At 38.7% G+C, this 18,021-nt stretch overlaps 1 protein-coding gene across 3 annotated transcripts; it reads left to right on the forward strand.

The window, feature by feature from the left end:
• Window positions 1–214: 214 nt before the first annotated feature.
• On the forward strand, window positions 215–14,462 carry BDH2 (3-hydroxybutyrate dehydrogenase 2). Of its 3 annotated transcripts, XM_029961015.1 has the most exons (11): window positions 255–330; window positions 1,210–1,359; window positions 1,766–1,885; window positions 4,172–4,250; window positions 6,208–6,304; window positions 6,832–6,940; window positions 8,104–8,164; window positions 8,820–8,933; window positions 9,478–9,536; window positions 10,235–10,327; window positions 11,558–14,462. In XM_029961015.1, the coding sequence occupies exons 3-11, from the start codon at window positions 1,775–1,777 to the stop codon at window positions 11,609–11,611; spliced, it is 777 nt and encodes a 258-aa protein (XP_029816875.1). In that variant the 5' UTR covers window positions 255–330; window positions 1,210–1,359; window positions 1,766–1,774; the 3' UTR covers window positions 11,612–14,462. The 3 variants fall into 3 exon arrangements, with proteins under 3 accessions (XP_029816876.1, XP_029816877.1, XP_029816875.1); XM_029961016.1 differs by lacking the exon at window positions 1,210–1,359 and having other exon boundaries at window positions 215–330; XM_029961017.1 differs by lacking the exon at window positions 1,210–1,359 and having other exon boundaries at window positions 217–330; window positions 1,766–1,846.
• The last annotated feature ends 3,559 nt before the right edge of the window (window positions 14,463–18,021 follow it).

The raw sequence follows: 18,021 nt of genomic DNA on the forward strand, positions 1-18,021 counted from the left end.
TTGTCCTAGTTTGGAATTTGATAGCTTATATTGCTAAAGAGAGATTGCTTGGAAAAACAGGTTTGTGGCCTTTTTTTTGTGGGAATCCTTGACCTCTTGAATTCCTTAGGGGAAAGAGAAAGCTAATGCTGCCAATCCTTTTCTGTCCTTTCCTTTGCAGGAGAAAAACCGCACTTTTAAAATCTTAGGTTTCACTAGATGGCAGCATCTCAGTGTTTCAACAGGAAATTACGTTGATATAGGAAACACAAATACCAACAAGCACAGTAAAAAACTTGTAGAACTTCCTTTTGTACAAAGGTCAGTAACGGAGCCGTTTTAGATCTCTTGGTGAGTGACTGTATTACTGTTTTTTTGTAAGTGCTTCATAGAGTCTGTGACAAATGTTGGTAAAACCTGATTGCTGTATTGAAAAATGTATTTATAGTGCATTTTGCTTCCAATGTGTTACGGTGATTTGGGGAAGTAATTGAACTGATGAGGTGGCTTTTGGAAAGAAAAGAATTTTTCAGTTACATTGTTTCAGAAGTCTGATTTATTGAACCTGTAACCTTCAGGAAAACAGTTTTGCTCCAACTTTTGTCAGGAAAAACATCTGACAAAACAATGTCTCTCTGATGCAAAGAAGAGAAATTAATAATCTGACTTAAGACGTAGAACACTAAATTTGATTTGGTAATCTGAGTCACAGCATGGATTTGAGCTTCTGTAGAATATAGCATTGGCTGCTAACAAAAGGAAGATTAAGGTACCTTTATCTTAACTTCCCAGTGAAGAACTTGGTGTGTTGGTTTCACGTGTATATTTTTATGTGTATATTCTTACGACACCTTTCTACATTCATAGCTACATAGACAAAGTTTGCTGAGAGGACTATAAAACTGCAGAAAATTTTACTTATGGGGAACCCAGTTAAGAAACTCCAAATACTGCACTCTGACTGGAACACAGTGACCTTACTTTTTAGGCAGTTCTTTGAAACATCCTACTAAGTCATTTTGTCCTTAAATAACAAAAAATCCACAGAAGTGAGGTGATGACACTTGCTTTCACTTGTGTGTCTGCAACTTTGCATGCTTTATTTCTTTAAATCTAACGTAGCATATGAATGTGTGCACTGTGGCAGAACAAAGCTGTATTTTGCCTTTTGGCTGCTACACATTGACTAAGGCAGAAACTCCTAAAAGTTCCCTGCCACTTGCCCCCCAGGCGTGCTCTGTGGTTCCCTGAGAATAAGCAACGCCAGAGAGGGGAAACAAGACAGCTTCATTCCCCTCCCACCTTCCTGCTTCGTTGGAACTGGGAATCTGCTGTGCTGAAAGACTCTGAAGACAATTCAGAGCAGATACCAAGACCAAGGTATTGTGTGGAATTTATTGCAGTATAGGAAGTTGAAGTGTTTGTAGCGTGAGAGAAACAGGAGGAAGACCTACTTTCTAAGTACACAATGGGCAGTGGAAACACTAGATTACAAGCTATTGTTATAATGAAGCCTAACTCTTGAGATCAAATGCCTTTTGGGTTTGTTTTTCTTTGAGGTCCTTATATATAATTAATTTAAAAAAAATGAGGAAAAAAAAAAGGTTGAGGCAGTCGTGCCCCTTAGAACCTGAGGGTCATGCTGCAGCCAAAAAGGACAATTGTGATGGCAGAGGTACACTCTGGATCACGTCTAGTTTTTGGAATGTACTTGCATCTGATTCCTGGGGGTTGGTGTTGGTTCATGTTTTTGTTAAAGTTTCTGTGACATCTCCTGTCTGCACAGGTGGGCGCCATGGGTCGGCTGGATGGGAAGATCATCCTGCTGTCTGCGGCAGCACAGGGCATCGGGCGAGCAGCTGCTATAGTGAGTTGGAAAATGTTTATTCTCCTGTGCCTAAGCAAGGTCTCTAATGCTAGCTTGTCTAAAAACACCTGCACCAAACCTGTTCTTGAATTAATAAACCGTAGATGAAGCTAGAACTACGCACTGAAAAAATTGGGGAATAATGTATCCACTGTACTGTATCATGCAGGCTTTGTGCTGTTTGAATTTCTGAAAATCTCAACTCTGAGTGGAGATGTTAAATAAGGATAAGAGCAAGATTTGAGAACAGCTGCAACTGCTTTTTTAATATATGGTTGGTAGTTTGGTTTTGACCTGTCTGGCATGGGAGGCCCTGCCGAAGGCATGTACCATCACCAGCATAGCTCGCAACCGCATAGGGGCACACAGGCTTCTTCCTCACTAAAATGGTTAGGGCAAGCCTTTCATTCCCTTCTTTTCTGCCACCCCACTGTGTTACCAGAGATCTTCCCTCGCACTGCTCACCCGTGACACTCCATCCAGGACTGCCCCGCCTGCCCTCCCGCTGGTCCGGGGACCCCCACGGTCCGTCTGACACCCTTCCTCTCCCCCAAATTGGACTGGCAAACCTCTTGTCCTCCCAAGTTCTTCCTCTCCTCTCCCACGAGGGCACAATCCCCGCCGGCGGTGAGCTGCTTTACGCTGACAACGATGCCCTCGTCGCCCGTGCAGAAGTAGCTCTGCAGCGTTTAACAACCTGCTTTGCTGAGGCTGCTGAGCTTTTTGGGATGGAAGTCAGCTTGAAGAAGACAGACGTTTTCTATCAGCCTGCATCTCAGGAAGACTTCCATCATCCCCATATCACCATTGGTGAATCAGAGCTGAAATCAGTCCAGCAGTTTAATTACCTATCTATAACGCTGCTGCTTCCTTTGAGAATGCACGCAGGATCACCCTCGAAGAGAAAAGACAATGCAGAAAGAATTGTGTCTTGCTGACAAGGAGTCTTTCTGCTGTGCCATTTGCAACCGGACTTGTCTATCTCGCATTGGCCTCTTTAGCCACCAGCGTGCCTGTAGCAAGTGTGGGTAGAGTCCTTCCCAAATCTTTGTTCATGAAGCCTAGCCATGATGATGATAGTTGGTACTGTCTGTACCTTTAATCCAGTATCTCTGCTGCTTTGTTCTGGATGATAGAGTGAATATTTCGTGGTCTAAAGCTGAATACTGTGAAGATCCCCTATCGTAAAGCCAAGACATTTTATCTATATTCAGAGTTGACATAGCCAAGTCTACATGATACTAACAAGAACAAAGCTACAACATTGTTCACAATGAGCAACTATAAGAAACCCTTTACAAATTTTGTTTTATTACTATTGAACAAAATTTAATAGATATATTAACTTCCCACTTAGCTTGTAATTCTTTTGACCAGTTCTCCTGCTTACTTCCCTTTAACATAGCAAAGAAAAAACCCAGTAATTTCAGTATCTCTGTAATGTAATCAACAATCCAGGAAAATCTCCTGTAAGTAGGATTTTTGCCAGACTAGTTAGTTTCTCGTGCATATGGTTAGAAGACAACTGCTGATCTTTGCTCTTACATAAATAGCTCAGTCAAGGAGTAGGTAATCTTCCTGATAATTTCAGTTTGTAAATACCCAACAAGCCATGGAAGGCTGGTATGTTTAATGCCACTATCCTCTTAAGCTACACTTACTTTTGAGACACTTACTTTTAAGAATTAGGGGCTACAGTCCAAGATGTTAGCATACTTTTGACACAGAGGTTACTTTGGTAGCTGTTGATTTGCCAGTAATCGCAATACAAAGAAAGTGGGGTTTGAGTGGACTATCAGGAATGAAGGAATATCTCTGGTTAAGTATCAAAGAGAAGTCATGCTGCTTTTAATATTGTTCTATTCCAATGATTTGGATGCAAAAGATTTTGTTAAAGTTTAAATACTACCATTCCCTTTTTATGGCTTCTGCCTTTAACTGTCAAATCCCATAACTTCATTTAAATCCAACAATACAGACAATTCTAACCCTACGTTCATAATGTGCTTACTAGTGCAGCTAATAAGGGCAAAAATAATATCAGTTGTCTTAGTCTGGTTACTGTTCTTACACTTTATTTATGGATTCCTTACTGTAAGGAGACTGTAAGTCTGTCATATATCATGCATAGTTACTCAGTTGTCGGCAGGATGTGTAGTAATTCATGTCCAGTACTCCCTGACTTCTTGTGCCCATCATGAAAAGTGTAAGATCAGCTGCCTTTGGCCAACTTTTAAGCCAAAAAGGACCTGAGAAGAAAACAGATTTTATTTCTGATAAGATCTTGAATATCTAAATATAAACTGCTTTTCTTGTATTCTTCAGGCCTTTGCTAAAGAAGGAGCCAAAGTCATTGCTACAGACATCAATGAGTCCAAGCTGAAAGAACTGGAGAAATATCCAGGTAAATGTAGGCATTAATTCAGCTCTTCCAAGTTTTGTTGTAGGCTGCCTGAAATGTAATTTGAGGACAGGAAAACTTCAAAAGGCCAGAAAAAAAATGGAAAATATCCAAACTAATTCTTTACATGTTGGCATTGCTTTATTCTGTGGTGTGAAATGGCAGAGATTTAGCATGTAAAATTTTGCAGCATCAGCATATCAGACAGACTATTATTCCAGGCATATGGAATAACTTTGAGTTTCTTGTGTCACAGAAGTTGATATTTGTTTCCCAGAATGGCACCCATTTCAGTTACCTTTTGGCATCACTAGGCTGATTGTCAAGTGCATCACTCTGGAAGGCATGGAATGCTTTTCTCTGATCACTAGAACATCCAACTATACAAGAAGATAGATTTAGTGCCTTGCATTTCCATTTTCCATACTTGGCTATCCTTTTAATGCATTCCTTGCCATCTTGTAGAATTAGTATGTCTTCAGAAGCTCACTCTACCAATAGTAGATACACCTATTCTGTTTGTACAAATGTTCAGGTCTGAAGGTTGCTTTCCTACTGATAGCACAGGAACATGCTTCAAGAGCAGGTTTTGCATAGCTGTATTTCTAATCATAAGTGACAAAAGTGGGACATTACATTAAAAAAATATTTTTCCATAATGAAATAAAAAATAAGACTTGAATATATTTTACAACTGAAAATACTTCCAACTTAATTTGACAGAAGAAAGTAGATTTAATGAATTCTTATTACAGGGTGACAGTAAAATACACAAAACCTCTTTTCTCCAGTACAGCTTTCAGTGTGGACATCCATCTCTACCGACTAGAATTAACCATAAGCAATCCCATTGTAATTCTTTGAGAACTTTAGGGCTTTCCAGGTTCTTTCTCAGGGTGTTTGGGAATGTGTTACATTTTCTCCCTCTGCTAGTATGTTCACAAAGAAAGAAGTAATTTTCCTTATACTCAGAGCCATTTCCATCCTTTAGACACATGATTAGTCACTCCATAATTCATCAAGACTTGGCATGTTGTGGTCTTTGAATTTTATCCGGGAGAGGTAATTCCAGTGTGATGTTAATAACCAGCCTGTAGTCTGATTGCATCATTATACACAGATCTCTTCAAAAATGTCTACATCATTTAACGCATATAAAGCTTGTTCATGGACTTGTCAGTTTGGCTTCAAAAGAAACAGGTTTTTATCCATTTCAAATCAAATTCACCCTTAATTTAGATGACACTCAGATGCTTTATAGACAACTTTACAGTATTTTATGGAATCATGTATGTTGAATGAGACTTCTGGAGGCCATGTAGTCCCATTTGTTGCTCAAAGGGGCTCTGGTTAGAGCTCAGGGCTGCGTTGAATCAAGTCCTGAACGTCTCCAAGGGTGGAATTTCCTCATAAACCTCTGTAGGCCCTTGTTCCAGTGTGACTGCCCTCATGATTTTAAAATAATGATTTACGCGAAATCATTTTTCCTCATCAATTGAATTATATAAAGTTCATTCATAATATTGTCAACTACACATGGGAAGATGGCATGTAATGTGATTGTGAGTGTATGTGACACGTAACTAGTTTCAAATAATTATTATCCCTATGCCACTGACCATGGAAGCTTATTATGATTATATGGTTCTGTAATTCTACCATTTGGAAGTATAGTGGAATTCAAATTTATCGGGAATGCTTTTATGGTAAATTATGGTAGCTCATCTGCTTGTGAGATGCTGTATGGCAATCAGAACAGTTGATCTTCTTAATTCCCTCCTGAAATTTTAAATAGCATGACATGCTGCCCATTACTGTCTCAGTTTAATCATTGCACTAACTTGATGATCAAGTGTAGTTCTCACTGAATTGAATTGTAAGTGCAATTCTCAGCACTTCAGAAAAATCATCTGCTGATCCTTAGTCAAGTGCATTGAAGCAAATACACTCTTTTTTCTAGGCATTCAAATACGGGTTCTGGATGTTACCAAAAGGGAGCAGATAGAAAATCTGGCCAAGGAGCTTGAAAAGATTGACGTCCTCTGTAACATTGCAGGGTAAAAACCTTCTCTTTGATAATACTCTTTTTCCAGTTTTCCCTGTCCTCCAGAAGTACTTTCTGTTATTTCAATGCATTTTATTTCTTTCAATTTAATGGATTTTGTAACTTTATTACAAACTTTAATGTGTTTTCATCAAAACTGAACTTTTTGTGTGCAGCCACATTACCCAGGACAAGACAGAATGGCTCTTGAACTTACATTTTCCTCACTCTGTGGGTACCCTATACTGATGGCTTTGGCCCTCTTAGCACAACAGTGAGCAAAGTTGATGGTCTGCTAGTGCTCTACTTATTTTTTTCTATTGCTAAGTATTTCATTGCACATATTGAGTCTGCCTTGTGTCCTTGATACTTACTCATCACAAGAAATACACTGTTACTTGCATTCTTTTAAAGACCTCTTGTCCCTCCTTTTCAAGGCTGAAAGAGTTAACTACTGCAAAATAGCGATGGAGAAACATGCATAAAAAGCTATAGAAATGTAAACTAGAGACAGTAATCTACTTCATGGACTTATTCTAGATTTGTTCATCATGGAACCATTCTGGACTGTGAGGAGCGAGACTGGGACTTCACAATGAACCTCAATGTTCGCAGCATGTATTTAATGATCAAGACATTCCTTCCAAAGGTAAGGCTTGATTGCCTAGTCTCTGCTGCACTACGTTTAAAGTGTGAGAAGTCTAAGTTAGCCACTCTGGCGACATGGGATTTGAGATAAAAATGCAAGGATGCAGCTTTGGACAGGGAAGCCCTTAGATTACAGTGATCCTACTGTAAAGCATTCTCTGCATTGTATAATCTTTTAAGTAGACAATTTATCTAAAGGATCTGGTAGAGAAGATTAATTCAGGGGTTTGCCCTATGTAATCTGTAACTAAAATCCTTCAAACGCTGAGCAGTGGGGAGCCACTGCAATACAGTGCTACCATATTATACTACAGCACACAACTGCACAATACCACTGCTACAAAGTATTTATAAATAATGTATATTAACATTAATTTTATGGAACTCTGGAAACTATCTTGTGAAGCAATTCAGTGACACTGATAACATGCTGCTTATAGCAGAACAACAATTTGATGAATGTAACAGTTTGAGGACACTTTTTTTTGACATAATAACTAGGTTTGGGTCTACAAAATTCTGTAGACTGAATAAGGGGTTTGTATTCCTGTAAATGCAAAGGCCAGATGTGGAAGGTGTGACCATGACTGGATGATAACTACTTTTTTCAGTATTGTTCCAGTCCTTTTTGTTTGGTTGGTTTGGTTGGTGGTGGTTTGTCTTTTTTTCTTAGCTGAACTTAATTTTCAAAGTAGGTTTCAGTTTTTTCTAACAATTTCATGCATATCAGGTTTTAGGATGCCTAGAAAAGGTTACAACTTAAAGAAATTTAGCTACAATTCAAAGGTGCGAGAATATTGTGTTTTAATCTTCTCCAAAACAAAAAGGGTTTGAATGGAATCAGTGAATTGCTGCATTGGTAGATTGCATGAGCAGATGTCTGTATAGGGTAACTTACTGTGGTGACAAGAGGGCCATGATTAAGAGGTGGCTATCTAGGAAAAAGTCCTTTCCTGGCATAGTCTCCAATCCTGACATTACTTAAGAGAATTCCAGTGAGAACTTCAGGCTCTGCTTTACTGCTTCAGTCAATGCCAGTTAAGCTTTGTTACCCTAAGTATCAATTGCACATAATGCTGTTCTGTGAGTTGATGTGGGCTATTTTACTGAACCTGCAGATAACAAAACAGTTTGCATTTGAATGACATAAGTACTCTTTTGCAGATGCTTAAACAGAAATCTGGGAATATTATAAATATGTCTTCTGTGGCATCCAGCATCAAAGGTCAGTAGCTTGCCAGAGTTTCTTACATAAAACTTTAAAATTATGGGCATGCAAAGTATACATTGCACAACTTTGAATTCAGAGGACATTCTAAATTCAAAGTTCTTTCTAAATCCTGTGGAGGGATGCATTTAGAAAAATAGAAGAATAGAAAAATCAACTCATATACATGCAAGGAAACAGATGGAAAATTGCAGAAATGCCAAGATCCTTATCTCTGAGCTTTTTCAATGTTTTGTTTTTATTAATTAAAAAGTAATTACTTCCAGTGATATCTTGCTGCATATGTTCTTCAGAGAAACAATGCAGAAATAACAATTGCATAAGTGCTGTAGCTATGCTTCCCAAGGAAGCCTGGTGGTAACTAACAGATGGGTTTCTGCTGCTGCTGCTAAATCTTTGTTGCTTTGTTACCTTTTCTAGACTACTCCCCAAACGTATACTATTGAAAGATTGTGTGCTTTCCTCTGGTGTATGCCTGAGTAGAATTGTGGCAGTCAGCATTCTAGCTAGGGCTGACCTTATGGAGAGGATACAAGTGCTCCAGGAAATTCTGGAGTCCAGAAGCAGGTGCCTCTTGAACAAACTTGTCTTTTTTTTTTCTTTTTTTTTTTAACCATCTTCCTGTGCTGCCTTAACATGGACCTTCTGTTAGGAGTTGTGAACAGGTGTGTATACAGTACTTCAAAGGCAGCAGTTATTGGGCTAACAAAGTCTGTGGCTGCTGATTTTATTGAACAAGGCATCAGATGCAACTGCATATGTCCTGGTAAGTGTTCTTACATTATTCTGTAAACTAGAAGCAGATACTAGAAGACCAGATTAAGTTTGGCATTATTAACAAAGAATAGACTTGCCAGTGGCAACTAAATTTACCAGCAGTCTAAAAGAATAGGACGTGCCTGAAAGATTTCTGAGATTTAATACAGAAAAGTTGTTACTTCTGTGGTTAAGCTGTATATTTAGTCTGTTAACCAAGTATATGCACTTTATATATTTATACTGTTACACAGTATTTGAATGTTTGTTTTCAAAGATACAGTCTAGGAAGTCAGGAGCAGGCAAGGGCTAGCAAATGGTCTGGCCCATATTTAACCATCAGAAAACTATTGAATCTGATTCTCAAAACTCTTGCCTTCTATTGAAATTTAGAATCCTATGCTATATTGGCAGCTCTGCAGTCTTTCTCCTGAATTATATTATGAAGTTACACATAAGCATTAAGACATAAAAATAGAACAAATAAACTGCATTTTTTTGTCATGATTGCTGATGTAGTTGATTTTTAAAACCAAATTTAAAATTTTGCGTAGGAACTGTTGACACACCATCTTTACAGGAGAGAATCAAAGCCCGGCCTAACCCAGAACAGGTGAGAAAGCAATTTATTAGCTTGATCCTGTGCACACATATGTTTAACTCTCTTTAAAAAAAAATATTAATATATAGTGGCACTTCTGTTCATATTCAAGAATGTCCCTGATTTCAGAGTACCATGGATAACTTAACAGTAGTGTCTCCTTTGATAATGTGGTCAGCTTCTACTCCACAGTCTTAAAATGACTCTGAAGAATACTATTGCTTAGTGAATACAGTCTGTCATCCTTGGAAGCAATTGTAACTATTGATTACAGTACCCAATGCAAAAGTAGAGGACATTTTCTACTGTGGTGTGTGGCAGCCACAAACTAGTGCAAAACCATGCTAGAAAGGGCATTCTGGCCTTTGCATTTCAGCATTATTTGGGATGCTTAACTGTACTGACTAGATAACTGTAAGCTCTCATTTGAAGCACCTGGAATATCCACCACCAAAAGAAGAAGAATATATGTTGCCTTTATTCTGGAAGCAGAGATTTAGGTGCTGTCTAAAAGTCTCATACTTTTTTTTCAACCTGAAATTCACATCACTGTTCATCTTAGATTTTTCTAGCATAAGTTCCCTACTCGGTGCACAAAAAGAAAGTTATGACTAGAGGACTATTTTCAATATTGCCTTGTACGTACATGTCAACAGATTAAAATAATTGCTTTTTTATTTTTGATATACCAAATGCTCTTGTATATCCAGGCACTGAAAGACTTTCTAGCCAGACAGAAGACTGGTAGGATGGCTACTGCTGAAGAAGTGGCCCATCTCTTTGTGTACCTGGCTTCTGATGAAGTAAGTATAGAACGACAGAATGTCCCATCAGAGCATCCCCACACTACTTTGCTGCCTCACAGTACAGAGTATTTGTTTCAGAATTATTTATATTGTCTTTGAGCTGGATTATTAGAAAAGTAAAAAAATGTGACCATCTTTTACTGAGTTCAACCTGCAATACAAAAAGTACTGAATGTTGACAGGGATTGCAAGGCATTAGGTACCATAGCCTGGTGGTTTCATGCCATCTGAGCAAATTGACTGACCCCAGATCATCTTGAATGGTAGGACAAATGGGCTTGTTTTCTTTTTCCAAGCTTTCACCATGGCTAGATCATGTTCTAAGGAGGTAGAATTAGTAGTCATCACCTACCTTTGCTATTCAAGGGCAAAATATTTGTGTAGAACTGCTGGAGATTTTAGCTAATGCTCAGAGTGAATCTGCCCTTTCAGCATAAGGAAAACAATAGACCCACTGAGGTTGTTATACACCAAACTCTTGATGACCACTGCAAATACATGAGCACACATCAACGTTATTCCATCTGCTATAGATTTACTGCGTCTCAAAAACTGGACTGGATTCCTCTGGACTTGTCCAGCAGTCCTAATGTGCATGTCAAAATACTTTAATGGATTTAACTCAGTCCTAATGTTGCTATCTACCAGTAATCTGTCTCTCAATTTCATCTTGGTTTTAGTATTTTTTTTAACACTACTAATTTTTTCCAATCTGCTTACAGGGTTTTCAGCCATGTATAGACAGAATTCTAGCTTTTCAGTAAATTCAGTATGCTTCACTACTGGCATAGAGAAGAATGTCAACAGCTCAGTTGCTTACCACACTCTCTGCATGATCTAAATTTTCACTTAGGTCTCCTCATAATTATTGCCTGACCTGGTCAGATTCTGCTCAGCTGAACAGAGCTAATAACAACATAGTGTGAGGCATTTATTCCTATAGGTAAGATATCTGAAGTCTAGCTTATGTGAATTTGTACACTCAGGATGCATTCTCATCTCAATGCCTCTAATAATACTTTTGTAATACTCCCTTGAGTTAACTGAAAGGCTTCAATTTCAAAGTTTATATTGAGATATTTTATTATTTATTCAGGCATTTTTGTAAAACAAAAAAAAAGTTTGTACAAAAAGAAAGCAGATTTTTGAATTTAAAGTAGAGTTTCCCTGTAATTGATGGCCATGAAAAATTAGTTCCAATCATTGTTCTTTTTTATGTAATTTCAGTCTGCCTACGTGACTGGCAATGAACTAATCATCGATGGAGGATGGAGCTTGTGATTGACTCTCCCTGCAAATGGAAACTTATACCATGAAAGGCAAAAGTGAGGATAGTGTTTCTTGCAAAGATTTAGATCACGCACATGATATCTTTCCAAACAAATTTGCTGCGTTTTTACTGCTATTTGCTGCATTTTTACTCTTTCTAGATTGATCTTACTGATTCACTTTTCCTTAAACAGTGAAACACTGGAGTAAATTGTACTTCATGTGGCTTCAGTTTACGGCAGTTCCAAAAACATGAAAGAACAGCAGTTTAATGTTTAAGATTTCAAAGGGCCAAAAATATTATTCAAGGTACAAAGTCTGAGTTGTGTTTTAAGCAAATCTGAGTGAGAGGAATCAAATACTATCTTTATTCTCATCTTACAAAGTATCTGGAAATTAAACATTCACATTTAGATTTTCTACTAGCATTGACAGACTATCCAGATAAAATGGAGCAACAACTTAAATCAGCGAAATGGATCCTGAACTAAGTATGGTTTAAACAGAATAAAATAGAAATAAAAATAAATTTGAAGATCTGAATGTTTGAATCACTTTTTTACTGGTACCAGATGTTTCTATAATAAGAAAACATACTAATTACAAACTGTAGCTGAAAGCACATACTGCTTTGCAAGTTATGAAGTAGTTTTCTGCTGTGTACTATCGTTAACAAAATATTTTAGAACTCTAATAGCTGTAGAAAAACAGTCTGAATTGTTGAAAAGAATGTTCCAAGCCTGACAACACTTATAGATCCAAAGTCAGAGCTGCAAGATAGTCAAACATGTAGATATGTGGTATATGAGCACATGAAACTTCCTGCATACACATCAAAGAGCCAGTGTACTTGCACAGCTGTTTTGTGAAACTGCAATGTCCATTTTCCAGATCTTGGGCAAATTAGGCTGCTGAAATCTGGAAAAGCAGTAATGCAGAAGGCAGGGCAACAGATTACCATTAGAAGCAAGAGAATTGGCCTCTTTGTGGAGTTTGGGAGAGTTTTTTTTGTTTAAGCACGTAACCACTATAGGCACTGTCTTCATGAAGCAGAAATGGTGGAGAGGAGCCTGCTGTAATGGTTAAGACTAAACCTTAGAGCATGTTGAGCAGAGAGACATGTAATGATACAATCAGTTATAAAATAAGTACATTAACTAGTACAGAAGAGGAGAAATAGAGACCAGAACTGTTTCATTAATTGTATAGGTCATTTCTAAAATGATCTTGGAAGTATCATTACTGTATCTCCTCTCTCCTGCTTTCATGTACAGAAGGTTCTATGTGAGGATGTCACTTTAGCAGGTATGGATGGGGGGATATGTGAGAGAAGTGTTCTTGAATACATGGGTGGATCTTTATGAATATGCTTGACTTCTAGCACAAAAGCAAAAGGAGTGGATTTTACCACTCTATATAGAGCCAATATGTTCTTCCCCAAAATGATGCACTAATATTGGACAAATACTGTAAAATCTGTGTGCTAGGTGCTACGCTTTGGTGCTCTATGCTTTATTCACAAGTACCAATTCAGTCTGTACGAAAACACAAGGCAAAGTTTCTCTGAAAAGGACTGTTTCTACAAGAGTGTGTGTTGATGGTTTTGTTGTGGTAACATATGGTAGCTTTGATCATGAAACAGAAACCTATTATTGTAAAGTCTTATACTCTGGTGAAAAAGCATAGATCCTGACCTAGAGATCTAAGGCAATGAGTAACCTGAATTCCAAAAGTATTTGTGTCACTAACGTACTTAAACCCAACATGAATGACATGGGCTTACTGCCTATAAAGATGGTTACCTTTAACAATTGCACACAGCTCCATTTATCTAGTTCATGAATATATGTAATTTCATATATATAATCATATACATCAAATACATATATATATATGTGAGGGAGGAATTAAAGAATAAATGCTTCTGAGTATGATTCATCAGTAATCAAAGCACAGGAAACAATGTAAAATATTTTGTGTGTGCTTCTGTAACAACAACTGCCATGTTTATAAAATTATTGCTTAAACTTTTCAATATTAGCTGAAGCATTAATATAAGTTACCTGATTTCAAAGATAATGGAACATGTCTAGTTAAAATCAGGCCTCTTATTTTAAAATTGTAAGTAAATGTAAATTTCACAAATGAGAAAAATATTGTGTCTGTTGGCATCCTCAGGCTCATTATGTGTTTAACCTTTACCTTTAATCATAGTTGGCACACTGTGGCCTTGTGTAGTTTGTTTATGGGGTTTTAGAGAATCTAATATTTCAATCAAGTGACACTGGCAGCCAAGCAGGATCAAGCTGAGGCAGAAATCCAAAATTATCCAAAATGACTCCATCAATGTTCACTGACATAAATTCAAATGTTAAAAGCTCAGGCTGGCAGAATACTGTTTCAACTGTTATAGGATTTAATACGAAGGCCAAAGTCCTGCTTCTGTAGTAGGCATAGAAGGCTTACCTTGAAAAGAGAGAATTTCCCCACTACAGTAACACAGGAAAATTGCACCGTGTATTCTGAAAATATAATTAAGAATGAGAGAAATTTCATTATACTTATTGCATATTGAACTCTACTACTTAACATTTGTAAGCTTACTGATGATTGTAGTATACAGATGCTACTCAAAAACGGCTTCTTTTTTTCTTTTTGGTCAAAGCACTCCTGCAAGGGCTTTTTTAGTGGTACGCCAAGAATCTGGTGCAGCAGAAAAATAAAAGTCAGCAGAGCTTGCTGTCTTTTGCCTTATTAGCAATGCTTTTCATGGATGTGTTAACAGCTGCAATTCTGAAATGTTCTTCTGTCATGGGGTTTTTCAGCAGACTTGTGGGAATTATTAAAGGAAAATGCTTCTTAATGCTCTTGTGACCTCTTAGTTCCCTGGTCTGTTTTTAATGAAACTGGGTAATTCTCTTTGTTTTCCTTCCACTCCAATGATAATATAAAGAGGCTTTATGACTTTTCAGATTCTAGGTCAAACTTTTCTCTTGTGAGGGAGGGGAGGAATAGATGTCCCCGGTTCAGAGTCCTTCTGGAAAATTTATTTTCTGATCAAAAACCTGCTTTTTTTTTCTCTTGGATTTGCAGTCAGCTTAGTTCTGCATGATGATACTAAGAGCAGAGTTGAAAGTTAGTCTGTTTCATTCCCTCATGAGCATTTACAAATGAGGTGGACACACTTGTTTCATCTTTAAGAAGCAGGAATATCTTGCTAGGAACACCATAATATGCAAGGGGTGGTTTTTAGGTTTTTTTAATTCTCCTGCCTGCCACAGCACATTTCTTCTGCATGAACCCAGAGCAGAATCAGCAACAAACCTCCAACTGCAGTGTCTGAGTTAGAGGACTGTGTGTAGCTTCCCCATCCATCTTCCCACAGCCACGGAAAAGGCAGCACAGAAAGCCTTTTCCATGCATACAGGATGCAATAAATGTCATGGGAAGCAAAGGCTGAAAAGACACAAAACCGTACTTCCTCCTCGGTGCCCTGATAAGGTATTCTGAGCCTTGGATGGGCTCAGGTCTGACCCATCGCTCAAACCAACCTGACAGGTCAGCCCCCCATCTCCCGCGACCCGTTCACTCCGGCATCCGGGACGCCCTTTTGGGCATCCCAGGGTCCAGCAGGAGGCTTTCACGGCCGGCCAAGTGAAGCTGTGGTTTTGGAGGAGGGATTATGTCGCTAGGAGCAACAGCGGAGGAGGAGCCGCAGCCGTCACAGAGGAGCTGCTGCAGCGAGCCGGGACCACGTTGTCGCCTCCCCGTCCTCGCAGGGAGCGGTTCCCTCGCTCTGGTCCCTGCTTTCCCTGGGTGAGTTTTCTGGCCTTCTGTACCCTTGCACCCCATTCCCTGCAGCTGGAGGCAGCAGGAGGGGTGACCGCCGGGCACTGCTGGCTGGCTTGGCAGGCAGGAGGCTGCACCGGGGTTTCCTTAGCGTCTTTTTGTGGGTGTGATGCGTGGTTTAGGTTGTTTGGGTTTTTAGTAGTTTATTCTGAATGCCAGTTGCTCTAGCGATGCTTGTGGTATTTTATTTGTATTCCTTTCTGTACCGTCTGTGTGCAAAGCAGAACGTAGAGAGTCACCAGGCCAACACAGCTAATGCGATAGGCATGCACGTGCTGTCCCTGTCCGTCAGCTGTCCCTCTCTTTCCTCCTCCTTACCCATTAAAAACAAGTAAAATGATAGGATCTAATGAAAACCTCTCTGGTTTCAAAATAAGGAAAGTGTGTTTTCCAGGGAGGTACTAAAATAAATCTGTTATTGGCTGATTTCCATGGGACAGGCCTTAACCCTGTGGTATGAATTCCACTCTGTGATTTCTCAATCACTTGATTTTGTTTGAATACGGGGTGAAGTTTAAAAAACAAAACAACACCTCCTCCCCGGGAAAAAAAATTACAGTGAACCCCCAGAAGACTGACCCTCCCTGATGTAAGTACACTTACCACTCACTGCGGTCCCATTGATCCAGCTGGACATTGCTTAGAAGTGGGTTCTTGATCCTGCTAACAGGGTGAAGACCTGTCACAAAACAGATAAGGACAGCACATACACTATTAGATTTCTCGTTCACACCTGGAAACCATTCCTGTTAAGCAGAACATTCATCTCCCTGCTTAGCCAGTCCTTTCTTTCACATGCTGCTGTGAACCTGCACATCCAGGAGCTGAAGCTGTGGCAAGGTGGACCTGCCTTTCTCAGAAGTGTTAATGTATTTTGTGTTAACAACTACATGACCCCGTGAACTGGGATGTTGCCCATGCAAAGCTGGAAGGAGAACAATATCTTTCTATCTTTTACCCACACACGCCCCTTTCAGAAGTACAAAATTAAGTACAGAAATGTTGGGAAAGAGGTCAGTGAAGGGAAGGAGGGAGACACTGGTAAGTTGCTGATAATTTTCTATTCCAGTTAGTACAACTGGCATTTGTGGATTCCCAGCCCCAGTGAAGGGATGAAAAAAAAACCCAAACCAAAAATATCACTGATGTCATTAAAGAACTCTAAGAACACAACTGTTTGGTTCCATGAGTAGTAATTAAAAATATAGAAAAGTACTGGAATTTCAGTAGACTTAACAGTTTACATTTAAACAGGAAAGAAAGCAAAACTCGTACCTTAGAACACACTGAAAGTGTTTGCCAAGCCTCAAGCCAGTTTCTTATCAGAACTGCTCAAACTACCCTGGTGTTACAATGGCCCCTGTCTTTGTTTATGGCATCTATCATTCCAAAATATCAGATATTTCATTATAAACTGAAGGCTTGATAATTGTGAGAATCAGCTCTGACTTACTTCGAACAATTTAGCAAGGAAGGAATTTCTTGGCTCAAAAGTTCTGGCTTAACTTCACTGGTGTTTTAAATGGTCAGAGCAATGTAAAAGATTTCAAGAAATTTAGCTGATGGAGAATATATGTACAGCTTTGCTGTAACGAAGAACACTAGCAAGCCTTGTCTTCAGGCTCATGCAACTCTTGCTGGCTCAGACTTGTGAAACTACAGTAAATGTTTGCACAAAAAAAAAAATCTGACATACAAAACAGTGCACTGCCATATGTCCTGTTAGAATCTATGGGACAAGAAGTGGACCGGTTAGACTGAGCAAATACAAACAGCTTGGACCTTATTTCCCACTCTAAGATGTATATCCATGGAATATAAGCAGTTAAAAAGAGACGTGTTTTATCAGCCTAACCTGAATACAGACTGCAAGCTGTGAATAGTCTTGATCTTTACTCATAGACTCAAAGGCATCTTCTCATATATATTCAGTCAATATATTGTGACTAACCTGTGGCATCTTACAGAGCTATGCTCTTGAAAATTCCCCTGAAAATCAACCTGGATCTGGTCAGGCTTAAGTTAGAAGAAAAGTGTCCCCTCATGAAACTTTAGAAATCCCCTGGAGCTTTAGAAACTATAGTTGTTGTTCTAACTTTATTTAATGGGTACTTGCGCTGCCATGCACACAGGGCCTGTGACACTTTCAGAACTAGCGGTCCTCCTAAGTGGTGTTGACAGCAAATAACCTTTATCTTTGTGCTGGTAAGAGGCACAAATAGATATAGATAGATAAATAGATAGATAGATAGATAGATTTTATACGTATATTACAGCCATACATTTAAAGAGGAATGAGCAGGTTAGCACAGATCATTGTGATCCTAAAACTCAGGTTTTTTTATTTTATTTTTTTTATTGCTTGTCTTTGTAAGCTTAATGCTGTTCTTCCATTAGTTTCTGTCTCTTGTTCTTACAAACAGCATACAGGCGCATGCAAAAACCATTAAATCTGGAATTGGGCTGTGAGGGCTTTTTCACCTGAGCTATGGGAAAAAGACAACACTGAGAAGTGTTCCATTTGGAAAACAGCGTTATTTATGTCTCTCTAACTTTTCCATCTTTGTTGCTTT

The sequence above is a fragment of the Manacus vitellinus genome, unplaced genomic scaffold, assembly GCF_001715985.3.
Source record: "Manacus vitellinus isolate BGI_N305 unplaced genomic scaffold, ASM171598v3 scaffold_0_pilon, whole genome shotgun sequence".
Classification (NCBI taxonomy): Eukaryota; Metazoa; Chordata; class Aves; order Passeriformes; family Pipridae; genus Manacus; species Manacus vitellinus.

Coding starts and splice junctions, on each gene's coding strand:
- BDH2 (XM_029961016.1), top strand. CDS start 1,775: ATGGGTCGGCTGGATGGGAAGATCATCCTGCTGTCTGCGGCAGCACAG. Junction 4,251..6,207: donor AGAACTGGAGAAATATCCAG/GTAAATGTAGGC, acceptor TCTTTTTTCTAG/GCATTCAAATACGGGTTCTG. Junction 8,934..9,477: donor ATGCAACTGCATATGTCCTG/GTAAGTGTTCTT, acceptor AATTTTGCGTAG/GAACTGTTGACACACCATCT.